Source organism: Stegostoma tigrinum, chromosome 27, assembly GCF_030684315.1.
Source record: "Stegostoma tigrinum isolate sSteTig4 chromosome 27, sSteTig4.hap1, whole genome shotgun sequence".
Classification (NCBI taxonomy): domain Eukaryota; kingdom Metazoa; phylum Chordata; class Chondrichthyes; order Orectolobiformes; family Stegostomatidae; genus Stegostoma; species Stegostoma tigrinum.
This window is the reverse complement of record NC_081380.1, coordinates 11,445,619-11,458,536: the sequence shown is the minus strand read 5'-3', so window position 1 is coordinate 11,458,536 and position 12,918 is coordinate 11,445,619. Positions and strand designations below refer to the sequence as shown.

Here is a 12,918-nt window from a genome sequence, read left to right as displayed (position 1 = left end):
CGGCTTGCCTCCCTCTTATTTCTCCTGGGCATTTGCTGGTGACTGAGCCAATCCCACCCAGAATCCTCCTCAGTCACTTTCCAGCAGCACTCTCTGTTGGATGCCCTTACACCGTTTGCCAACAACAGCTCTTCTTCATTCCCCTCCTCAGTTGAAGTGACTGAGCTGACTTCTTCCCAGAATCCACCTCATTTGCTTCTCAGTGGCACCCTCTATAGATTTGTGATGGACTTGATTTGCATGTGCATGTGCAAAATTCATGTCAAGGTAGCAGGGGGCTTTACTGACAGCTGACCAAGCACACAGAAGCTTCATGACCTAATTTGGTCCACAAAGAGCACCCCGATACCCAACTAACAAATGCTATCAAACTAACTTCCGTGGCACTATCTGTCCGAATGTATTGGTTATATGTGTTTCAGCCCATAGTCACCTATTGTTTGCCATTGATTCAAACCACTACTATAGCCTATATATATATATGGCAAAAAAAACTTTTTATTGAGTTATTTAGACTCCTTATTTTTAAAGGATAAATTCTGAGGTCAGAATCTTATAGAGCCCTGAATATTGTGAGCTATTGTGATGAATCTTTGAGAATGCCTCTTATTCTTTATAAGTACCCTAATTAACTGCAAATCCTGCCTCATGAATATACAGATAGGATAGATTGGAAATTCTCGACATTAAAGTCTGAGCAGGTGTCTGGTAACTCTAGCTCACCACTTGCACCAGTAGACTGTCATCCTGAACAGCTGGCACCAGTGTCTGAAGGCAGCAGCCACAAACAACTGACATCCATGGATGCTAGAATACAAAACCTGCCAACTTTCTCATGCCATCATAATATATCTCCATCAACTTATATAATACTGCTGCGTTTCAATGCAACAGTTTGCAATGCATCAGCACCACTGTTGAAATACTGCTGCAAGGACACTTTGTGGACAAGGACAAACACCCATTTCAAAGAATTGAGCAGGGAGCATCTGAGAGCTGCCCACTTGCTTTCTTATCATTCATTTACTTAGTGCCAAGATACCTCCAACATTTCTGCTTGCAGTTTTGTTCTTTACCCCTTGAAGGCTAATGATACAGCTGCATAGCTTTGTTATTTAGTACTAACACAAAGCCAGGCAGCTTGTCTTGATTGTTAGCAGTCAGCAGACAAGGGGATGGACATGTTGCTGGATGGCACATTGCTAAGTCAATCTTACACCATAGCCAGCCATGTATGTAGCAAGCCAAATGCATGTGCTGCAAACAAACAGTCATGTCTCGATATCTTAGAGGAGTAATCATCACTGACATCTAGTAACACCCTTCAGTGAAGAGATCCCAGCACAGTAAGTCAAGGGCAATTTTGGTTACAGATCAGGGTTTTGGGTATGAGCAGGAATCTAGTTAGTATGTCCATGGCCATGAGGTATATACCTCTTCAGTCCAGGGAGTGGGTCATGGTCAGCCGTATGGATCCAGTACAGATAATTCAGGAAAACACCTCGGGAGCTGTACCGATATTAGTCAGGATCTGGTCTCAATATTTGGGGTAATTGTGGAGATAGGCCACATTCGGTTCAGAGATTTGGTCAACTGAACTTCAGAGGGAGAGGAGGATTTATCAAGAAACCAGTATGGTGGGAGAGTGGCTGAAGAACTTAATGGTGATGAGTGGAGGCAGAATACTGGAATGCAAAGGACATTACAACAGTGAAGATGATAACTCAACATAGAGGAGCCAGTGGCGCATGGGAGGGTATTGGGTCATTTGAGGAGGTATTTATTGACGGTGTGCATCTCTGTGGCTTCCAGTAGGGGCAATGAACGCCCAAGACTTGGCATGTTCAAGTGATATATCTAAGGCTTGGGCGAAGATGAGCTAATGCAGACTCTGATGGACTGAGTGGGGTCTAAAGGAGGTGAAACCCCGGTGGGGAGTGTGTCTGGTTCCCTCTCTGACTGGGGGTGCCAATTCACATTGGCCTGTTTCCTTGTGACGAAGGTTGCCTAGAATGAGGTCTAGATCCCTGTAGCCTGCTGTCAACTATCTGGGTTGTTTATTCCCCAACCAACTGTGGAGATGTGGGACTGAAGAGTTCACCAGCAAGCAAACCCAGCTAATCTAGTTAAAATAGCTAAGAAGATGTGCAGGAGGCAGCCTTGCCTGTGCTTCTTCAAAGTAATCTGTCACTATTTCTTTAGAGGTACTGAGAGAGATATGTGGCAGTAACACCCTCTTCCCTTCTGGGGCAATGGATATGTCTCTGGTGTCTTTTTTTTCAATTGAGTCATGGAATGTGGGCATCACTGGCAGGAACAGCATTAATTTCTCACCTTATTTGTCCTTGAAAAGATGGTTGTGAGCCGTCTTCTTCACCCATTGCAGTCCATGTGCTGTAGCACAGACCCACAATGCTATAAATGAGGAAGTTCCTGTTTTTTGACTCAGTGACATTGAAAGAACAGTGGCATATTTCCAAGTTAAGATTCTGAGTGATATCGATGGGAACTTGCTGATGGTAGCATTCCCATGTATCTACTGCCCTTGTTCTTCTGGGTGGAAGTGATTGTGTGCTTAGAATGTGCTGTCTGAGAATCCTTGGCGAATTTCTGCATTACATCTTATAGTTGATGGTACAGACCATTGGTGAGACATTAAATAATGAAGCTGTCTTGACCAAAGGTTATAAGTTGTCATAAGTGAAAACTACATTGCCAGTGGAATTAAGTGGGAGTTCCACTCCAAGGAATGTGACTTCTTACTTGTCAGGTGAGACATTGATATTTCAGCATCTCTGCAGGAGTGATCATGATCATCTCCGGTGAATGCCAGGATCCACTTCTCATAAAAAGTGAGGAAATTAATATTGAATACTCCACAATCTATCCTAGCTCTTTTGGCCTTATTCTGGGCTATTTTCTCCTGGAATGAGAGGAAGGTGCAATTGAGTAAGCTGAAAGTGCTTGGTGCATCTGTTAGTGCTGATTCCAGTTGGGGCAAAAGGCGATGAGGTAACCTGAATGAAAGAGAGGGCAAATCAAACAGCATGCAATGTTCATTGGGTAGGGAGGTTGCTTAGGTGAAAACAAGTGAGGTAAGATGCTGCATGCGAAACCCGGAAGGTTGCAGCATGAGCCATGGTAGAAGCCATGGTGTAAGAGCAGAGAAGAAGCAAGTGTAAAGTAGCCTGGGCAGAACAGAGAAGGTCATTTCCTCTTTGCTCTGGTAACTTGTTTTTAAAAAATGCACCAAACCTTGGTTTTTAAAGCAGTCCTTTTCCCATTTCAATTCAGAATCAAAAATGCAGAAAACTAAAAAGATATTGTCTTTACATGAAGGAGTTCTGGCCTGGACAAACTGATATGCTTTGGAAAATATGTTAAAACAAGGCTCCATCTGCTTTGCTGCTGACAGTTGAAAATCATTTCTATTTTTCGAGGTATGTACTATTGAGAATAAAGGAATCTTTTTGAAGATCACTGGATTTCTTCCCCTGGATTTTACCTGGATGTTAAAATCTCCTCAGAACCATGTTTAATGACACGGATCCGTGACTCCATTATCTCAATCTCTCAAGCCTCCTCAAACCCTGCCACTGCCACCGCCGCCACCACCACCACCACCCCGCACCCACACCCCACAAGTTACCTGATACTCACTGGAAGTGCTAATTTCACAGCCATTTGTTCAAACAGTAGGGCAAGTTTGGTTGCAGTTGAGCTGGAGCCAAGCCATTTGTACAAATGGATCTTCAGCCAGTAACAAGTAGCTGTGATATGGTTATTTGATTTCTAGCTATTTGATGCCAACAACACTATGATTGGCTCTGAGGTGGCTGAACAGCTTGAAGGTATGAAAGTTTAAGGGTGAAGCCATCAGACCTTTGACAATGTTGGAACAGTTCATTTTTGGTGCAGTAGAAAAGACTTTGAGCCTGAAGAAAATCAGGTTTTATTTCCTCTCAGCAGTTACTAGAAGCTGTGGTTTTTAAACAGTGACTTAGAAACTTTATAAATGTGAATCTGCTACCCTGTGCTTCCTGCAAACAAGTCAAAGTACTTGGACAAGGATGTTAAAGGAACAGCTCCCTGACTAGCCAAAAAGACCATCTCAGTGAACCCTGAGGACAGAGACCAACGAATTGACTTTCCACACTTTCCCTCCACCCATAACATTTGTTTGTCTACATCTGTTTGTATGTGTGTGAAGGAGGAGTTTATAAAAGGGTTAGTTTTTTAACAATTTGAATTACATGTTGATGGGTCATAATTGCTTCCTTGCAGTTAGAATCCATTTATTTAAAATAAAAATGAATTCTTGTTAGTACAGAACCCTGACCCATGTGCTCGATAACCTGAATTTAAAAGAAGAATAAATTGGGGAACACTGTGAATTTCTTAAAAATCTAGTTTTTGATGCAACTCCAGGAGCAGTGGGGCTTGATTCCTAGCATTCTATACCAGTGAGGTGTAACACAAAGCATTGTATTGAAGTGCCTGAATTTCTGGAGTAGAACTTGAACCCATACCCTCCTTCATGCAGTTGACAGCTAACGTGGCCTTTTCTTATTATCCTTGTCTTTTTTGTCACAGTTGTCCACATTACACAGCTCATGCATAAGGTTACTGGCCACAATGCTTTCTTCATTTAGATGAACTTCTCCCTCTTTAAAACTTTTATTTTTTGATTTTCCCTTTGATAGATAGGTGAGCTTCAAATTCCTTAGCTATTGAATATAGTCTAGTTTTATATTTTAGAAGCATCAACCAATTCCCTACTGTTCCTTGTACCATAAAGTAAGAAATTATATAGTTCCACCCCAGTCATGGAATAATTTTAGTTAAAAGTTAGCTGTTTCTGCACGCACAGTTGCTAATCTTTGCTCTACAGAACATATGCATTCTGTCATAAGTTACTTAATGTTTGCATGATCTTTATGTTTGCTTGGCCATAAGGTTACCATCTCTCAATCCCTCTGACTGCCTTGAAACCTTTCTTTTTCTTGATAGAGATAGAGGTGGTGATAAAGGCTGACTCTCAGCCATCTTTCAACACTATAATTAGGATCGGTCTATCTAGTTGCCAATCAGTTTTACAACTTTGAGTGAGCATTCCCTGTCATCCATGTGTCCAGATATGTCGATGAACAGGCCATTTTAATATTGCTGGTTCCTCCTGGCTTTGCAAATTTCTCTCTTAAAATGTTTATTCGATTATCTCTTGACACACCTGATTGAACATCCAATGCTTGTGGAACTAAGGGTAGGGGATGTACACATTAATACTAATTAGGCTGAAATAGGATGGGTTATGGATTTGGCTTGATATCTAACAGCTTTTCACAGTACCATTGGACAGATATTTCACAGGTTTGTTCTATTGTTTACTTGCCTTGCATCAGGAAATGAAGTTAGTTGATTTGCTTCAATGATGTCTGTAATAAGTCACATGGTCATTCTCAATCTTTCTTACATTATTATGATTGGTTTCAGGTTTAATAACCTACAATAGTGTTAACATACTGTGAAATCCCGAAGCACTTATCAATAAAGCATTCAAAGTACAGTGCTATCGAGATTAAATTCCTGCTCAACTCCATGTTTCCAATCATAGTCACAATATTACCCTTCTGGTCGCCTCATTATAGGAAGGATGTGGGAAGCTGTAGAGAGGGTGCAAAGGAGATTTGCCAGGATGCTGCCTGGACTGGAGAGCAGATCTTATGAAGAAAGGTTGAGAGAGCTCGGACTTTTCTCATTGGAGTGAAGAAGGATGTGAAGTGACGGAATAAAGGTGTACACGATGATGAGAGACATAGAGTGAATAGCCAGAGACATTTTCCCAGGGCAGAAATGACTATTACGAAGTTGCATAATTTTAAGGTGATTGGAGGAAGGTTCTTTACACAAAGAGTGGTGGGTGTGTGGAATGTGCTGCCGGTGATGTTAGTGGAGTCAGATACATTAGGGACATAAAAGCGACTCTTGGATAGGCATATGGGTGATAGTAAAATGTGGGGTATGCACGGTAGTTTGATCGTACAGTAGGTTAATAGGTCAGCACAACATCATGGACTAAAGGGCCTGTACTGTGCTGTACTGCTCTATGTTCTATGTACTACAGAGCATACAAGAGGCTTTTCCAAATAGAGAGAGAAAATAGGTGCAGTGCCTCCTCAATTTACTTGCATGATTATTTTGAAGTATAGTTCAAAGAAACAAGCAACTAAGCAGGGGAGAAATGCCTATAATTTGCTGATATCCACATGCAGAAATGTTTGGGCATGATACCACTATCATACATTGTGATACAGTTTAAGATTTGTAATCCCTATATGGTGGTGCATTCCAGGGACTCTGCAGGCTTTGGAGGGAAGCGTTAAACAAAGGCTAAGCACTTCTACACAGCAGCTCGAACTTTGATTTGCACATCTCTTCAGGTATAAAGCCATGTGATTCTCAGAAGTTACCTTTAGAATGACTTGGGCAGAAATCTTGAGAGAAAACCTGTAAACTCAGAGCCTTTTGGTCTTTTGCATATCCAGCTGATTAGCTGATGCAGCTGAACTTTTTTTTGGCTTAGCCAAATATTGTACAGTCAGAGTTGCTGGTGGGATGCCAAGAGGCCTTTCAGGTAACAGTAAAAATTCTTTGCAAATTTCAAAGACGTATTTTAATTTAACATTTGCTTTGCTGTACATGTATTCTATTTTCAGATCCACTCGTGACAGTGAAGATGAAGATGAGGAAGAGCGAAGCAGAACACGAGGCTGCACTCTGCAGTACCAACATGCACTAGTGCGTGTGTTCACACAATTCCATACAACATCCTCAGAGGGCACTGATCAGGTGATCACCATGTTAGGACCTGACTGGTCAGTGGATGTCACTGATCTGGTCAGCGACTTCATGAGAGTGGCAGATACAAGAATTGCACAGATTCTGGAGGGCAATGTGCTGAGTGGACGTGAACCCGGAACAACTATGTTCAAGGTAGTTTTTTCATCTCAGAATTGTGTACCTGCACATTTTCTTTGATAGTTTAGTGTCCAGAGGAGACTGAATTTACTTATTTCACATGTATAAAACTTGTAAACACAAATTTGCAAAATATATCTAATACTCGAAAATGCCGGATATGAGTCAGCTGTTTAGTTAGAATATCATAGTACAGTGATAGTCCAAACTATGCTGTTCTACTATATCAAACTGTCATAGCCTCCAGAGGTCTCATGAGTGTTTTCTATTAGTGAAGAATTTATTGAAGTTGGTAGGTAGTTATAAATTACAACCCCTCTTGAAAAATCAGAAGGAAAATGACTGGCTTTCTATGCCTGTATATTTTTAAAGTGCATCATGCCATGTGCACAGTATGATAGCTGAATTGTTCTGATATGTCTGAAAACACAACAAAGAAATATAATTAGACATATAGATAAATAGAAAACCAGCAGTTTCTGTTGAAGTTTTTTTTCAAATGACTAAGTCGGTCCAGCCTTTAAAGATAAACTCTGTATAGTTTGTCATCCTCTTTTATTTATTCTGTTCATTTGGGCATTAGTAATAAATCTGATACTTATTGCTTCTCTCCCATTGTTCTTGAAAATAAATGACTTTCTTAACCACTTCATCAGGCTGTTAATTGCCGACTCATTTGTCATAGGACTGGAGTCATGTGTTAGCAGGAATGTATTAGCATGATAGGCTTCTTCTGTAAATTGTATTATTGAAGAGGTTGGATTTATAGAGTTTCATAGATCATTACAGCACAGTGCAGGCCCTTCGGCCCTCGATGTTGTGCCGACCTGTCATACCGATCTCAAGCCCATCTAACCTACACTATTCCATGTACGTCCATATGCTTATCCAATGACGACTTAAATGTACCTAAATTTGGTGAATCTACTACCGTTGCAGGCAAAGCGTTCCATTCCCTTACTACTCTCTGAGTAAAGAAACTACCTCTGACATCTGTCCTATATCTTTCACCCCTCAATTTAAAGCTATGCCCCCTCGTGCTCGCCATCACCATCCTCGGAAAAAGGCTCTCCCTATCCACCCTATCTAACCGTCTCATTATTTTAAATGGTCACTTCATGGTCACTTTACCAGTGTACTTTTTTTCTACTGCTGTTTTTAAATTGATAACATTCTCAAATTCCATTCCTATCATGAAAATTTATGTTCAAAATAGCCACTAGATTTAGAATTAGATTTTATTATCACATGAGCTCAAATATAGGAATACAGTGAGAAGTGTCTAATGTCACCACATGTGCTGCCACCTTCGGTACAAAAGTACGTAGATATAAACAACTCAGGAACAAAGTAGTAAAAGAAAAAGTTAAAAAGTTAAGCATTAAATACCTTCATAGAATAAGTAGGCAAGTAAAGAAATAAAGTATTGGTTAACAATAAAGCCCTTCTTAATATAAACTAGAAAAATAAAGGAACATAAAGTTAAAAATACAACACCACTATATTCCTGATTTTTCGGACCAATAGCACTAGAAATTTAGGAGTAGATTATTATTGTGTAAACTCATAGAAGTCTAATGGTAATTTATGTCCATTTGTATTTGTATATTAGGTATTGATTGGGGATTTACCTGTGCTTATGTATAGAGGGGCAGACAGAAAGGGGGATTATTGCACAGAGATGCACCATTTACAAAGTGTTCTCTTGTTCCTATCAGATGAGGTAGGGTAAGTTGGCACCACTCTAGCGAGTTTTGAGAAGATTTGTAGCTCAGGTTGAGGTTCTGGATGTGAGTTTGCTCGCTGAGCTGGAAGGTTAGTTTTCAGATGTTTCGTCACTTTTTTATTTGAAAAAAATATACTTCATTCATAGAATGTACAAAAAAAAACATTTATACACCTACCCAGTCATGCAAGCTGCTCCGGGTTACTCCAGGGGGTACGTACACCAACTAAAGTCAAAAACAAAACAAAGAAGAAAAAAAAGTGCAAAGAAAATACCCCAGCAGATGTCTCCCCGCACAGTCCCCGTGGGCCCCCTGACCAGCTAGGGAAGGCGCCAGCTGGGCCAAGTTACCAGATCGGGCAGACCAAACAGCGTCTTTCACCGCATTGATGGTCCTCCAGGCGCAGTTGATGTTGGTCTTGGTGTGTGTCCCGGGAAACACGAAGGACAGGTAGTGCAGGACGGTCCAACTACTTGGAGCGTTCTGCGGCAACGAGGCCAGGCCCATCCTTCGCAACACCAGGGACAGGTAGAACCTCAGTAAGTAGTGACACTTGGTGTTTGCGCACTGAGGATCTACGCACAGCTTGATGCAGTGGCACACAAAGGTAGCCGTCCGGGCGAGGGTGGCGTTCGGTACGCCCTTTCCCCCATTTTCCAGGTCTTTTTACGTGGTGTCCCTGCGGATCCGGTCCATCCTCGACCCCCAAATGAAGTGGAAGATGGCCCGGGTGACCGCAGTGGCGCAGGTCCAGGGAATAGGCCAGGCCTACGCCACATACAACAGTACCGAAAGCCCCTCGCACCTGACAACCAGGTTCTTACCCGCGATGGAGGGGGACTGGAGCGTCCATCTGCCCAGCTTCTGCTTCAGTTTGGTGATACGCTCCTCCCAAGTCTTAGTGCAAGCCCCAGCTCCACTGAAGCAAACACCCAGCACCTTCAGGTAGTCTGTCCTGACAGTAAAGGGGATGAAGGAGCGGTCGTCCCAGTTCCCGAAGAACATGACCTCGCTCTTACCCCTGTTGACTTTGGCACCCGAGGCCAGTTCAAACTGGCCGCAGATGTCCAACAGCCTACTCACCAACCGACGATCGGTGCAGAAGACGGCGACGTCGTCCATGTACAGGGAGGTCTTGACCTGAAGGCCTCCGCTGCCTGGGATAGTCACGCCCTTCAGGCTCACGTCCTTCCTGATGGATGCGGCGAAGGGCTCCACACAGCACACGAACAAGGAAGGAGAGAGCGGGCAGCCCCGCCTGACTCCAGATCTGACGGGAAAACTGTTCGATTCCCACCCGTTGATCAAGACTACGCTAACGATGTTGGTGTAGAGCAGCTGGATCCAATTGCGGATGCCCTCCCCGAACCCCAATTTGGAGAGGACATCCCTCATGTAAGCATGAGAGATTCTGTCGAAGGCCTTCTCCAGGTCCAGGCTGACGAGGCAGGTGTCCACCCGCCTGTCCTGTATGTAGGCGATCGTATCCTGATGAGCGTGAGGCTCTCAGCGATCTTCCTGCGCGGCACAGCACAGGTTTGGTCAGGGTGAATCACTGACTCCAGGACAGACCTGACTGGGTTGGCTATGACCTTGGCCAGGATTTTGTAGTCCTCGTTCAACAGTGAAATGGGACACCAATTCTTAATTTCTTCCCTCTCCCCCTTCCTCTTGTAAATGAGGGTGATGATGCCCTTCCGCATGGACTTGCACATTTCCCCTGCCCGAAGCGCACTATCATACACCTCCAGCAGGTCCTGGCCGACCAGGTCCCACAGAGCGGAATACAGCTCAACCGGTAAGCCGTCGCTCCTGGGAGTCTTATTCCTCTCCAAGGACTTGAGGGCTCTGGTCAGCTCGTCCAGGGATATCGGCCGATCCAGCCACACCCTTGTGCTGTCGTCTAAGACCTCCATGATAGACAACAGGAACGACTCGGAGGCTGTGCTGTCCGTGGGCTTCGTGTCGTACAGTCCGGCATAGAAGGATCTGCTGATCCTCAAAATGTCAGGCCGAGATGACGTCACCGAGCCGTCGTCCTCCTTCAACCGGCTAAGCGCAGAGCTCTCTTTGTGCACCTTCTGAAAGAAGAAACGTGAGCACGTCTCGTCCTGCTCCACGGAGCGGACCCTTGACAGGAAGATTATCCTGGAGGCCTCTGCGGCAAAGAGCGAGGCTTGCTGGACCCTCACCTTCCGGAGGTCCTCCGTGACATCAACCCCCATCAACTGCAGAAGGAGCAGGTCCTGCACCCATTTCTGGAGTTGCGACAGCTTTCCCGGCCTCTCTCTCGCCTTCCGAACACCCTTGAGGACAAAGAACCTCTTGATGTTCTCCTTCACCGTCTCCCACCAGTCGCCCGGAGACTCAAAGAGGGGTTTCACGGTTCTCCAACCGGCGTGGTCCCTCTTAAGCTCCTCGACGTTCTCTGGGGTCAACAGAATTGTGTTGAGCTTCCATGTCCCCTTGCCGGCCGGCGGTCAGCCAGCAGGAGGCAGTGGTCAGAGAAGAACACCGGCTCGACGCCGGTGGACCTGACCGAGAACGCCCGTGATACAAACAGGAAGTCTATCCATGTGTGAATAGACCCGTCTGGCCGCGACCAGGTGTACATCCGCTGCGCTCCGTCTGCAGGGGTGCTGAAGACGTCGAGCAGCTTGGCGTCCTTCACCGTGCCCATCAGGAATCTGGACGTGACATCCAGTTGACTCCCCCCATCCGCTGTCCCCACGCCGGATCGTCTATCTGCATCAATGATGCAGTTGAAGTCTCCGCCTAGGATGACCGGCCTGGACGTAGCCAGCAGGGGTGGAAGCTGCTGCAGGACGGCCAACCGCTCACTCCGTACCGCTGGGGCCTACACGTTGATCAGCCTCAGGGGAACATTTCTTTAGGTGACGTAAGCCACTAGGAGGCACCGCCCCACCACCTCCTGAACTTGAGAGATGGTGAAGTTGCGACCCCGCAGCAGAATCGCCAGGCCTGAGGAGCGACAGTCGTTACCCCCCCACCAGATTGAAGGCCCACAGGTCCAGGCACCGGATCAATTCCCGTACCTGCCGAGGTGCGGTATCCAGCAGAAACAGGAGGTCCGCCTTGACGGTGGTCAGGCCAACGTGGACACACATCTTGCAGTGGACTTGACGCTGCGCACATTAATGCTCGCAACTCGTGCCCCCATTGTGGGCAGTGACCTCCCCAAGCCCAAGGTCCAGCCCCTCCATCTGTCCCTTCATGCCCATTGCCCGGGCTAACTGCTGGACGCTCTCCGGGCTCAGGAAACAGTCCGTGCTGCCTTCCGGGTGTCATCCCCCCGTCGGGGGTACGGAGGCAGGAGAGTCCGGCTCTGGGTCAGGCTGGGGACGAGCTGTTTCCTCCTTCCCACCTGGAAGTTCCGGGGGGCCCTCCAAGGCCCCAGCGGCACGTGACTGGGTGTCAGAGGGAGCCTCAGGACGCCTCCCATCGCCTGGAAGCGGGGTGCTGCTTTCCTTCTCCCTTGAGATCTTAAGCTTCTGCTTTGGGCGGGTCCCTTCCGAATCTCCCTCGTCAGAGGAGCTCTTATAGCCCCCCTGTAGCTGCCTCTTTCCGCCTGATGGTTGTGGTTCCTGGGCCCGCCGACGCGCCTTCCTCCTCGCTTTCCGGACCGTCGTCCACTCCCCTGGATCACCTGTCGCCACCTCCATCGACTCCGGGTTGTCGGGGGGGAGCAGAGCCTGGAGGGGCGCTTTGCTGGCCTCGGGCCCATCCTGCGGGGCTGGGCCCTCCTGCACATTAGTGGGGTCCTCGCAGGGCCCTGGTGCCTTCCTCTCCTCCGGGGGGGCTGGCCCCGCATTGCCCCTGCCGGCGATCTGGGCGTAGGTGGTCCCCCGCTGTGGGCATGCCTTATAGAGGTGGCCCGCTTCCCCGCAAACGTTGCAGCTTTATTCTTGTGGGCAAGGTGTCCCTCCTCCCTGCAGATGGTGTCGTTGCAGTCGGCCGCCACGTGACCTGATCTACCACAGCATGGCAGACTTTAGGTTGCCCTGCGTAGGTCAGGTAGCCCTTGCTCCCGCCGATCGCGAAGCTGGATGGTGGGTGTACGACGTTCCCGTCCACGCCCATCCTCAGCGTCACCTTGATCTGCCTCTTACTGGTCCAGATGCCGAAGGGGTCCATGATGTCAGTTAGGTCCTCTTCCACCTTCACGTACCTTCCAAGGAAGGTCAGGACATCA

General features: G+C 46.3%; 1 protein-coding gene across 2 annotated transcripts in view; it reads left to right on the top strand.

The window, feature by feature from the left end:
• tmem132e (transmembrane protein 132E) overlaps positions 1 to 12,918 on the top strand; it is a 583,956-nt gene that overhangs the window by 461,524 nt on the left and 109,514 nt on the right. For both annotated transcript variants that reach the window (XM_048557374.2, XM_048557372.2), the window contains one exon: positions 6,717 to 6,993. In XM_048557374.2, coding sequence (XP_048413331.2) covers positions 6,717 to 6,993 — 277 coding nt within the window. The remainder of the gene's footprint in view (positions 1 to 6,716; positions 6,994 to 12,918) is intronic.